Source organism: Malaclemys terrapin, chromosome 24 (genome assembly GCF_027887155.1).
Source record: "Malaclemys terrapin pileata isolate rMalTer1 chromosome 24, rMalTer1.hap1, whole genome shotgun sequence".
Lineage (NCBI taxonomy): Eukaryota > Metazoa > Chordata > Testudines > Emydidae > Malaclemys > Malaclemys terrapin.
In genome coordinates, this window is record NC_071528.1 from 14,224,184 (window position 1) to 14,236,491 (window position 12,308).

At 57.3% G+C, this 12,308-nt stretch overlaps 1 protein-coding gene across 1 annotated transcript; it reads right to left on the reverse strand.

The window, feature by feature from the left end:
- Positions 1 to 793: 793 nt before the first annotated feature.
- On the reverse strand, positions 794 to 3,005 carry GADD45B (growth arrest and DNA damage inducible beta). The gene is made up of 4 exons (XM_054013533.1): positions 2,744 to 3,005; positions 2,514 to 2,615; positions 2,034 to 2,250; positions 794 to 1,604 (listed from the first exon to the last, which is right to left on the reverse strand). Exons 1-4 carry the CDS (start codon positions 2,785 to 2,787, stop codon positions 1,491 to 1,493), a joined length of 477 nt encoding a protein of 158 aa, XP_053869508.1. The 5' UTR covers positions 2,788 to 3,005; the 3' UTR covers positions 794 to 1,490.
- Between the last annotated feature and the right edge of the window lie 9,303 nt (positions 3,006 to 12,308).

Here is a 12,308-nt window from a genome sequence, read left to right on the forward strand (position 1 = left end):
GCCTGTGCTAAGCCAAGGGCTGGGTGTGCCCGCCCCCGTTGACCAGCTGCTTTGCCAGGAAGGGGCTAGCATGAGTTAGGGGCTTGTTCTGTAGCTGCTCCAGGCTTCCCAAGCTGCCAGGAGTCCGTGGCCGCCCCGTGGAACCAGGCTGCTGTAGAAAGAACTGGAGGCAGAAGTACATCTGCAGCAGCTGTGGGGGCAAACCCTGCACAGGAAACACAGCCAGCAAGGGCGGCTTCCAGCTCAGCCGTGCGTTGTGGGGTGCACGCTCAGTGACAGGGAGGGGCTGGGAGAAAGACTTCTGTGCACCTCAGTAAGTCTAGTCAAACCTACAAGCTGATGATCTCAGATCCCACTTTTTTTTTGGGGGGGGGGGGGGGAACAAGGGGGGAGAAAAGGAGGCTTTGAGTGTCAATTTAAGGACCTAATTAGCACTTGGCTTGTGCTCCTTCCTCCACACCCTGAAACCAGACAAAATCCTGTTTCGCTGCAGCCTCCTGCCTAGTCTGCACCAGCCGGGCGCTCACATGGCATTTTGCAACAGGCCAGCCCTTAATTGCTGCTTGTTTAAGCCTCTTTGTCAATTTACAGAAGTGGTGGCGCCTTGCCGCCAGAAAGCCGCAGTGTTTTGCAAAGAGTGAGAACAGGGCTGGCTCCTGGAAGCTGCGTTAAGAACACAACTACATCCTGATCTGATCACCGAGTACAGGACATGCTGCTCTGATGCAACGTGCAGGGACCGGGAAGTGTCACAGCTGGGGGGGGGGGGGAAAAGGAAAAATGCAAGAGGAAGTGATATTTAGATTTCAGAAATTTATTGCAAGTTCATCGTACAAGAATATATAGAATCAGACTCTTTTAGTGGCTTGAGTGCAAAGAAAAAATTGCAATCTTGAGTTTATAAATATAAGACATTCGGTCCATTGAAAAATAAAGAGTTCATTTGCAACTGTCCTTTTCAGTCCTCACATCTTCCATCCACAACACAAAGCAGATGCAAAAAAATAAAAATAAAAATCCAGTCTCTTCCCCACCCTGCCACATTAAGTCCTTGGCAAAACGTGGCCATGCCCGCTCCCGCTGCAGAGAAAGGGAGCGGAGGGAACGCCAGTCCCTTGCCATGGATCAGTGGCATCCACGCCCCACGCAGTCAGAGAAACACGTCGTGCCTTGCGTACAGGATTCAAGCGCTCCTCACATCCGAGGAGCGAGTCGCCTTGATTCAGTCATTCCCCCAAGTGCATCTCCTGCCAGCCTGCTCCAGCGAGCTGCTCCTTTAACGGTCTCGACGCAGTCACAGCCCCTTTGCTATGGCCAGTCGCCCGGCGCACCTCCCTTTCCACGCACACCATCGCTGCCGGCCCATGCTCGCTCCTCTCCGGTACTCCTTAGCTTTGATTTTGATGGGGTGGTTTTTTATTTTTTAAAATGTTGTTTTTTTTGGTTAAAAAAACAGGAATTCAGCACAAAACGAGAAGGCGGTGCCCAGCTCAACGCTCCAGCAGCGGGACGTAGGGGACCCACTGGTTATTGCCGCGGCTTTCTTCACAGTAACTGGCCACTTCCTCCAGCCCTTGGCTCTTCCAGGAATCAGTGTGGGGATTCTGGTGGGAGAGAACACAGATCCAACCGTTAGCAACAAAACACAAACTTCCTGGACGTCACCCCAGCCCATTCACGAGACATACTTGAGCGGTGACCCACACCACTGGCTGTTCGGGAATACACACATCACTGAAGCAACTTGGCTCAGCCCCAGGTCACGTGGCTGCCAATTTTAGCCCTGCATCAGCACCACTGTACAATACAAGCTCTCCCCTACAGGTGGTGGGATTGGCTCCCAGGTGATGGACACCCACCCTGCTCGGCAACCCCTGGCACCCAGCACCACAGGTAGGGTGACCACACAGCAAATGTGAAAAACCGGGACAGGGGTGGGGGGTAATAAGAGCCTATATAAGAAAAAGACACAAAAATCAGGACTGTCTTTATAAAATCAGGACATCTGGTCACCCTAACCACCGGGGACTCACCGTCACTAAGATGCAGTGCAGGTCCCGGGGTTCGCTGTTGTCCTCCGAGCTCTCCCCGAGGACCTTGGCCAGCCGCTGCATGCCGGACACCCGCAGGATGTTGATGTCATTGTCGCAGCAGAAGGCCTGGATGAGGGTGAAGTGGATTTGCAAGGCGATGTCACCCTCGTCTTCTTCATCAATGGCGAGGAGGCAAAGCACCACGCTATCTGGATCCCTGCGGGCAAGGGGAGGAAGCAGACCGGTCAGGATCAGGGGGAGACAGACCCCACAAACTGTCCTTCTAAGGAAATGAATCTCATACACCCCCCCAGCTGTTCCTGAACCACCACCAATGCCAGAGCTTGTTCTCTCGCATCTTTCACACCCAGATCCCTCCCACCGCAGCAGCTCCAACAAGGCACAACCCTCCCCCCCCCCCCTTTCCACCAGCCACGTCAGCTGATCAGACCGGCACACGCCGGGGCCAGAGATACTCACACATTCATCAGCTTGGCCGACTCATAGACGCCGACTGTCAGGCAGGCTTGTCTCTGAGCCGCTACCAGCAGCTGTTCCAGCGCCTCGCTCACCGTCTGCATCCTGGGGAGAGAGGGGAGCAGAACCGAATTAAGACCGGGCGGCTCGGGAAAGGCCCGCAGGCGGAGAGACCTGAAGGAGGGTTTGGGGCATCCGCACGCCCCGGCTTTGCAAAGGAGGGAGCCACTTACTTTTTGGCGGTGTTGTCGCAAGCAACCAGCTCTTCCAGGGTCATGGTGCAATTATAATCCACAATGGCTTGAAGTCGGGAGGGAGAAGCGGCCACTCTTAGCTCCCCCGCAGCCCCCCAGAAGGCAGGAACCGTGCAATAATCCACTGGAAGAACCAGACTGGCTCAGTCTTCCCCGCGATGTCAGAAACGCCACCTGCGAGTCAATCCGGTGCCACTCTGAATCAAACACCCCGACTCCGCCAAACAGTCTTAGAGACAGCACCCGCTGAAGGCGCCTTTTATTGCCTTGCCGAAGGGGGCGTGGCCTCTCCTTTCCCATTGGTTCTTCGGCAACAAAGGAAAAAAACCCGGTGCCCGCTGATTGGTTCTCGCTCTGGGGAAAATAGCAAGTGGCCCCCACGTGGGGCGGGGAAGTTTTGCAAGGGTTGGATTTGCTTAAAAAAAAAAAACACAACACGAGAGAGAGAGAGTTTCGATTGAAATTTCCCAGCAGTTTTTGTTCCTGTGCTGGGCAGAGGCATGGGATTTCCACAGAGCTCTGGGCTTGCAGCCGAGGGGGCAGGTTTGCAAGCTGTTTTGTCCAGGGGAAAACAAACCTAGGCGAGATCCCTCGCTGGAGAATTTGGATGGGCTATTTTGAGAGGAAATAAATATCCCAAGTGTTTGAATTCAAATGCATGCCCATGGAAATCCCCCCACCCCCCGCCATCCTTCCCCGGGCTTGCTCTGCAGCTGTTCGGGGGCAAAAATCACCTCCAGGCGAGGATGCATTTTGCAAAGGAAAAGCAGGGACGTTTTATGCAAAGGGAGAATCGTTATTCTCTTCCACTCCGGAGCAAATTCCGAGCTGCTGGAGTCGAGTGTGTGTGTGTAGGACTGAGCTCTGGGGCTGCAAACAGCAAACTTGTCCAGTGCATTCCCTGCTCTGCAAGGGTCCTGTGCCTCCCCTCTCCCCCATTTGAGCAGGGCGATACCCGTTCCACCTCGTAGGCAGAAAACGAACAGCAGCCAGCTGTGTGTTGTGTAGGCGGCGGAGGGGAAAGGATGAGTTAATCATGAGATTTTCGAGCCCGTCATGGTTTCTGCAGCTTGCAAAAACGCTGTGACTCGTTTCACAACAACCCCTGCAGCGTGCATCATGTTTCCTTGGCTGGGACCTTTCTAGGTTGTCCTCTCTTTTCCCCCTCTGCAGCGCGGCTCAGACCCCAGGTGCGGGGCTGTGCAGACAGACGTTATTAGCGCTGCCAGCTGCAGACCAGGCTCGCTTCGGGCTCGCGCTCACGATGGGCGCCGCTTGGGTGGCAAGATTTATTTCAGGCAGAGAATGAACCAACCTCCAAATCCCTCACAAACCCGGGAACTCAAACAAGACACCGTGTACTTTCCCGAGCAGCGGAGCTGCCAGGAGACTTGCAGGGAGCGCTGCTGGCCTTGGGGGGGTTGCGAGGTTCGCATAACATTCCGCTCTGCAAAGCAGGTGGGAGGTCGGGCCCGGAGCCTGAACTTTTGCAGAGGTAAAAGGTCCCCGGTGCAAAACAGCGCATGTTGCAATAGGCTCGAGGCTAACTGGGGGGAGATTAGCCCCAGCTGGATTTGCAAAAAAACCCAGAAAGTGCACAGGGCAGGTGGGCGCGTCCCCTGGCTCCAAGGACCGCCCGGGGGTTGCAATGAATGACATTGATGTGGTGCTGGGAGGGGGGGGCGCTGGGGGCCTGGGGTTCAGGCTGCAGAGGGGCGAGTTTCTCCCACCTCTGACCCTTCCTGCCTGGGGCGCCCGGGGGTGGCTGCTCGGCGCCCTGCGGTTGGGTGTTGTCATTGCAAACCCGCCGGGCCGCTGACTTCGCGCCCAGCAGTGCCAGGCCTGCAGCTGCCACACCAGCCGGCGGAGGGAGCTCGCGACGGGCAAGGCCGCCACCTAGCGGGCACGGCGCGCAGAGCAGGCTGGCGGATCGGCTTGGGACTGTAGTGCAAACAGCTCTGGGGGGTTGCGCCCCCCAAGCTCCCTCCTTTGATCTCAGTGGGAGTTCCGTGGGCATCGGCCCAGATCCCCCAGGCTGGGGAGGTACCCAGGCTCTGGGCCTGAGAGACAGCTGGGATGGGAACTCTAGAGGTCTGACAGAGGGATAGCAGGGTGTGTAGGGGGATGGATGGGTAGACGGATGGGTGTGGAGGGATAGATAGAGGGGTGCGTATGGAGATCAATGGATGGTTATGCACGGGTGCGTATGGAGGGGTGCGTATGGAGATCAATGGATGGTTATGCACGGGTGCGTATGGAGGGGTGCGTATGGAGATCAATGGATGGTTATGCACGGGATAGATAAATAGATGGATGTATATAGAGATCAGTGGATGGATGCATAGACAGAGGGGTGTCTATGGGGATCAATGGGTGCGGATGGGGTTATGGATGGATGGATAGAGGGGTGTGTGTAGGGATAGATAGAGGGGTGCATGTGGGGCTGGATGGATAGACAGTGGGAAGTGTATGGGGATGGATAGATAAGGTATCTAAACACCGTGATAGATCCAGACTCCGTAGTAACCCTATTGCAATTATAACAATAAGTTAATCACATGTAGTAGCCCTTCCATGGGGCTTTTATTCTGAAAGGGCCTTCAGACATTGACTCATCAACCCCTCCCTCGGTGGGGTATAGGGTGACCAGATATCCCGATTTTATAGGGACCGTCCCGATATTTGGGGCTTTGTCTTATGAAGGCGCCTATTACCCCCCACCCCCATCCTGATTTTTCCCACTTGCTGTCTGGTCACCCTAGTGCTGCCCCCGGGGAAGCTGAGGCGGTGAGATCCTGGGCGGGGGTGAGTGACCCTCGCTGAATGCTGTAGCGTTTTGGGTCATGTGAATAAGGAGGTTGCAAAGATAGGAGCTAACAGCAGGTCCCGAGGGACTCACGCTGGCCATCCCCGGCCCTGCAGACAGCCCCGCTGGTAGGCCGGGCTGTAGTGGGCGTAGGGGGAGTCACCCTCCGTCCTGGCTCGGGGATGGCTACCCCTGCTGATGAGCCATGCTCCTCGTTAGCAACCTTCCTCTGCTTTCCTTGCGGGATCGGGGCACTTCAAAGTGACTTTCCTGAGCCAGGCCTGGTGCTGGACAGACACAGAGTACTGCCGTCCCCAAGCGTCCCAAAATCTGGAGTCGCCCCCCACCCCTTCCAAATCCCGAGATTGACTTAAAAAATCACAAGATCCTTTTCATTTGGCTCCTGGTCTGCGAGCCCGCAGGGGCCACGTGTTTGAGCTTTTTTCTGCCCCGGGGTGGGCTACAAAGGTCCGAGCTGAGACACTCGGGCGATAGCTATCGCAACGCTTCCCCCTGCCCCGAGCATGACAAACCTTCGCGTAGCTAAGGGGTGATTCGATCACAGTCTGCGAATACCAACCCAGGGAACAAACCTTTGCTAATGGGCTCCCCCCCAGCAGACAATGGTGTAGCAAGGTCACATGACTGTCAGGTCACGCTGGATAGAGTCGGACTGGACATAAGATGTGCATCTCGTACCGGGAGCGTAGCCATCAGAGCAATTTGTGAAGCGTCCATCGCTGGCCGCTTTAAAATCCAGCCTGGCTGTTTTCCTAAAAGATCTGCTCTGGTTCCAACAGGAATTATTTGGGGGCGGTTGCAGGTGTGGGCGGGCGAGGTTCTGTGCCCTGTGATGTGCAGGAGCTCAGACTAGGTGATCATGCCAGTCTTTCCTAACCCTGGGATCTGTGCATCTCTAAGTCTTCATGCCCCAGATCTATTAAGCGGCGAAGGCTCCGGGCCGTGTTCCAGTTAAAACCTCCTGTTGTTTCCATGCACTGTTAGTTTGCCACGCATCTCCCCGTGTCGGACCCCCCCGACAGCGCCATCCTCTGCAGTGGGGTGCTGGATGCCTGGGTAGGGCATTTCACCGGGATGGAACTGTGGTTGGTTGCTGCCACCTGCTGACCCAGCGTGGTGACAGCTCACAGACTGTCACGGCAAGATAAGGGGACAGAAAGTGGGTGCTGATTTTGGGGGTGCAACTTGAGACATCTGGAAGGGGCCTGGTTTTCAGAGGTGCCCCTCTTCAAGGTGTCTTGAGGTGAGAGCTCCAGAACTGAGGGACTTGGCCTCCCCTTTGCTCTCTGTGCAGCTCTCTTCTGTGTAGGTTTGGGTACTGCACGGCTTGCCGTATGGCAGGGCCTTCCCCCGCTGTGCAATGGGGCAGATCTGGTGGTGGAACAAGCGAAGGGCTTGGCTTGAGCCGTGTTCGTCGGGCTGTATTATCTAGTTAATACGAGCCGCCAGCAGGCAGCGACCCACCGAAACCGCCTCTACTTGCACGCCCCAGGCGGATCCGATTTCCCTCTCTGCTCGGCTTGTTTTTAAGGCCCGGCCTCCCCATCCTGTTGTTCTCCGTTCCCTCCGGCTGCAGTCAGAGAACGTTCTGTGTCGGCCCAGGGTAGGAGCAGGGCAGCCTGCCAGCTCCATGCTCACTGCCACAGGCCAGCCGCGCTCTGGCTTGGCCAGTGCAGTGTTTTTCTTTAAGCTGATCGGGATTTATCCTGCAGTAAACTCGGCCCGGGAGTTGCAGAGAGGCAGCAGCCTGAGCCCAGAGACGGGGCTGGGAACGCAGTTTGCAGCTGGCATGTTTCTGGGGCTGCAGGAAGTGCGTGTGTCTGATGTCAGCCGGAGGTTCCCCAAGATGCCAGGGGCGCAGCGTGGCCCCGTGGTGAGGGCCCAGCGTTGGGTGCAGAGGGATGGCGGGGTAGTGGTGGGTGCAGGCATGCTGCACCGTGCCCGTGGACACTGGGACGTCAGCGCATGCAGCTGCTATCAACAGCCAGGTGGGGACCACGTGAGCAGGGGACTTTGCCCGCGGCACAGCTGGCAGGAGGCACTCAGCCCTCCCTGGGAGGTGCCATCTGGCACCAGAGCCCAGTTCCTGCAAGGAGGCAGCTCTGGGGAGCCGCTTCCCCAGGCTTGGGGGGCTGCGACAGACCCTGATCCCCCAAACCCTTAGCTCTTCCCAGGCCTCGGCCTGGCTCCCACCAGCCCTGCCTGGGGCCCGCTCTGCAGGGCCTGCTCCCCTGGTGCCGGAGCCCCAGTGCTTCCTGGGTGGGGCGCTCAGGGGACATCTGGGGCTCCTACCTGGTTGCCAGGGCGACAGAGTTTCCGTTCACCTGCTTTCGCCGTGGGAGGCTGCAGGGCTTGGTCTGGGCAGCCAGATGGGGCTGGAGGCAGCTGGTGTGATAGCAAAGCTGTGGGAGGAGGTAATTACTGACAGGCACCCCCAGCTCCAGCCACGTCCTCTCCGGGTCAGGACAGAGGCCGGAGCACGTCACCCCTCTCTCTATCCCTGTCCAGCCCCCCCCCATTTACCTCTCCATATACACCCCACCCTCTCTCTAGCCCCCACCGTTCTTGCTATCTCTGATCACTGCAGTACCCCCAGAAACCTTGCCCTCTCCTTCAGGAGATCACGCATGCAAAAGCCCCGGAGCTTTGCCAGCCACGGTGCAGGCAGAGCCGGCGTGAATGTGCCTGGCTGGCAGGTGAGGTGGGCTGGACCGCAGGACAGCCCTTGCCCAGCTCAGCCGGGGGGCAGCCCAGGGCTGGCTCCGCTCTAGGTGCAGGTGGGGCTTGGCGAGGGAAGGGGAGTCCTGGAACCTGTCAGTTCCCTGCGTCAGTTCCTGGCTTGCCCAGAGCAGCAAACACCTTAGAGCCAGCAGCCCCCGGAGGTTAACAGAGGGGACTTGGGAGCCATCTGGGAACATCTGGGGGACCGGAGCGAGGCTGGCTGACCCCAGCTGCGGATCCAGCCCCGGGGCCCTTCACTTGGCTTTGGTCCAGCTGCAGGGGTTGATTAGCAGCATGTGTGTCTGGGTGAGTGGCAGCTGGTGCTGCCTGAGTGACCCCATTGTGCCGGGCATGTGTCGGTCCCAGCTGCAGTGTGTGCGGGGCCAGGTGATGTGTGGGGCATGTGGGGGAAGCCCCCCCCTTCTACCCTGCCCTCCTCTTGACCCCCGCCCAGATTTTTCTAGGCAACCGGCTGTGCTGTGGCTGCTTCATTCTTGTTCTTAATCCCTGGACTTGAGGTGCCTGCCGGAAACACGTGTCTCTGGACTGCCAGGTGGCACCCATGTGGGCTGCTAGGGCCCGGGACTGAGGGGCTGAGCTGGGGAATGGTCAGGGAGGTGGGGGGGCAGGCAGTGTGTACTTGCATGCACGTGGGTGGGTGGGTGAGCGTGCATGGTTGGTGTGGGCACTTGCTGAGTAGGCACGCGTGTGTGTTACGTGCACTCAGGGCTGTGTGCGCGTTGGGTGGGCAGCTGAGTGTGGGGTGCACGGGTGGCGGCAAGTGTATGTGTTGTGGGCCCTCACGCATGTGTGTGTGTGTGTGTGCTCAGGTGGGCGTGAGTGTTGTCTGTGTGTGTTGTGCGTGTGTATGGGCGTATGTGTTGTTTGTGGGTAAGGGTGCAGCTGTGTGTGTTGTGTCTGCTCTTGCGGGTGGCTGGCCATCCATTCCTGGATGGACATGTGTTACCTGTCTGCAGATCCTGGCATCAGGGAACGTCTCCACCTGGGAGTCTGACCCTGGCTCCCCACTGGCTGCCCGGCTCAGCGCTGAGATGAGCACAAAGGATGAGCAGCTGCAGTGGCCATCCTGCCGAGGAGTCGTCACAGGCCAGCCAGACCCCGCACAGATCCTATTCCTATTCACCAGCTCAGCGCGGTTCCTAGCAGCCAGACCCCGCGGGCACCAGCTCACCCTTCTGACAGTGACCTCGGGCTGGGAGATCAGGCCCGGCCCATTTAGCTGGTGTTACAGGAAGAGGAGTTTGGCACAAACAGATGCTAGGCCCGGGAGGAACTTGTGTCTGCCACCCCACAACCCGGAGTGAAAGGCCACCTGGCCACTCGGCCAAGCGGGGCGCAGGAAAGAAACAAGCCGCTCCCAGCAGGCTGCCCCCATCTTGACCCCAGGTGGATCGTGACTTTCAGCCCCGTGCTGTCGCTTTCACCTGTGGAACTCACTGCCACAGGGGTTGAGCCAGGCAAACAACCCTGGAGAAGAGGGGTCCTTGGCGGGGGGCCAGGATGTTGGCAGCTGTGGGCTCTCGGTGCTCACCAATCAGGGTGTGAGATGGGGGCGGGCAGGGCTCAGGAAGGAACCACCCCCCGCCCATCAGCTTATAGAGTTGCAGAATTAGGGGCTTTATGGGGAGGCGAGCTTTGGAGATGGGATTCCAGGCCAGATTGGCTGGAGAGGGGATTGGCAGCAGCTGCATGAACCAGTTACCTCTTGCTATGGAGACAGACAGCGTCATCCCCCCCCCCCCCATCCACCTGAGCCCTTCGCTCTGAGCCAGGTCTCCCACCCTGGGGGAGGGAGGGGGCGCTGGGGTCACATGGCCGGCCATGCTTGCTGCCATGTGCCAGAAGGGACAAACAAGCACATGGGCTCCACGGGCAGCTACAGGCAGCTATTAGCTACTTGCAGCTGCTCACTCCCCAGTGCTTCCCAGCAGCGTGGCAGGAGTGTGAGCAGCTGGGGGGAAAGGGGGGGGGGCTGCCGGGCTGGGTGTGTGCGTCCAGCACGGACACGAGGCACAGACGTGCTCCATTGTGTGGGAAGCACCTGCCCGCAAAGCCCAGGTTATGAACCGTGGGTATTTATAGGTGCCTGGGGGAGGTGGCAGGGCTGGTTCTCTCACTGGTTACATGTATGTGTGTGCGCTGTGCAAGGGGAGAGCATGCGGTGGAGGATGGGGGGGGGGCTTGCAAGTGTGCAAGGGCGCGCTGTGTGAGGGTTTGGAGTGTGCAGGTGAGAAAGTGCGAGAATGGGAGGACTGAGGGTGGGAGGATTGTAGATGTGTTTCTGCAGCGTGTGGATGTGTGTCCGAAGGGTGTGCTGTGCGATGGTGCATAGCATGAGTGTGCGAGGGGCTGTGCTGGGCCAGGCTGCACGGGGTGAGTATGTGCGGTGTGGTGGTGCACAGCGTGAGTGTGTGAGGGGCGTGCCAGGGGATGGTGCACACCTTGAGTGTGCAAGGGGGTGTGGTGTGCGTGTGGCAGGAAGGCACGTCGTTTTGACTGTTATATTTATTTCATTTACACATCACAAAGGTCCCCGCTGGTTAATATGGGGCCCGTTTTAGAGCCAATTTTCTGACTGCAGCTCCACCTTAAAGTCTCTTCTTGTAACCACGTCTCTCCCTCTTGGTCTCTGCTCCGCTCTCACAGCCACCAGCTCCTCCACATGCGCCTTCTCCACAGCACATCACGCTATGTCCCCATCTCCGAGTGCACACCCTGCCATTCATAAAGCTGTCCCATGGCGGGCCGAGCAGATGAATCCTGGGCCCAGAAGAACGCATGGAATGGAAAAACACTGGCACTTTTAAAAAGAATAGAGCTGAGGGGTTTTCCAGGTTCTCAGACTTATGTGCTTCAATTTTGACTTTGGTTTCCAAGGGAAAGGGACTTCCTGACTCATAAGAACATAAGAGCTCCTGTACTGGGTCAGACCCATGCTCCATCTAGCCCAGTTTCCTGTTTCCTAGAGCGGCTGGTCAGAGCTTCCTGGGGAATGCACAGAATAGGGCAATTCTGGAGCCATCCACCCCTGATTTCCCCTCCTGATTTCAGGCAGTCAGAGGTTTAGGGTCATCCCCCCCTTGGCTAGTAGCCATTGATGGAGCACTTGTTTGAACCCTGTTATACTTTAACCATCACAATATCCCACTGACAAATGGGAAAAGACATCCCGATTATGGTGAAGGTGAGGATCAATTGTTCTCTATGTCCACCGAGAACAGGACAAGAAGTAACTGGTTTATTTTGCAGCAAGGGAGATTTAGGTTAGCTATTAAGAAAATCTTTCTAGCTAGAAGGCTAGTTAAGCATTAGGGAGGTTGTGGAATCGCCGTCATTGGAGGATTTTAAGCCCAGGTTGGACAAACACCCGTCAGGGATGGTCTAGGTTTCCTTGGTCCTGCCTCAGCGCAGGTGGCTAGATTTGATGATGTTTTGAGGTCCCTTCCAGCCCGGCATGTCTATGATTCTGTTCTGTGACGTGGATGCAAATCATTTCCATCTCGTTGCAAGGGCAGCCGGGGAAATGGACCAATCAGTGCAAACCACCAGCATAGCCACGTTGACACCCCCAGAGTGCTGGCGAATTCCCCCCGCTGTGGAGCCTGCCCGGGATTTTTAAAAGCAGCAGCTGGTCTCTTGTGTTTTGCGAGAGCTGATTGGGACCCACGTGTCCAAGCTTCTCACCCTAAGCTTTCCAAGTGGGTCTGAAATCCAGGAGAACTGTCGTCTCCCTCCCCTGGCTGTCGACTGTGGAACGGGCCAGCGCCCCAGGTGGCATTTTCAGCACATGTCAAAGTTTCAGTCATTATTGTTTGTATTAGAGCTGGGTGGAGAGGCCCCGATTGGGACCAGGATCCCGGTGTGGCCCGGCCCTACACAGATCCATGGTAAGAGACAGTTCCTGCCCTGAGGAGTTTGTGATCTAACTAGCCAAGACAGACAAAGCATGGGAGGAAAGGACTGATTATTAATCCA

What these genes read in the sequence shown, in the direction of transcription:
- GADD45B (XM_054013533.1), bottom strand. Translation starts at nt 2,787, where the DNA reads ATGACCCTGGAAGAGCTGGTTGCTTGCGACAACACCGCCAAAAA. An exon ending in TGCGACAACACCGCCAAAAA is followed by an intron (nt 2,616 to 2,743) that starts GTAAGTGGCTCC and finishes CTCTCTCCCCAG; the next exon opens with GATGCAGACGGTGAGCGAGG. An exon ending in TCGGCCAAGCTGATGAATGT is followed by an intron (nt 2,251 to 2,513) that starts GTGAGTATCTCT and finishes CCTTGCCCGCAG; the next exon opens with GGATCCAGATAGCGTGGTGC.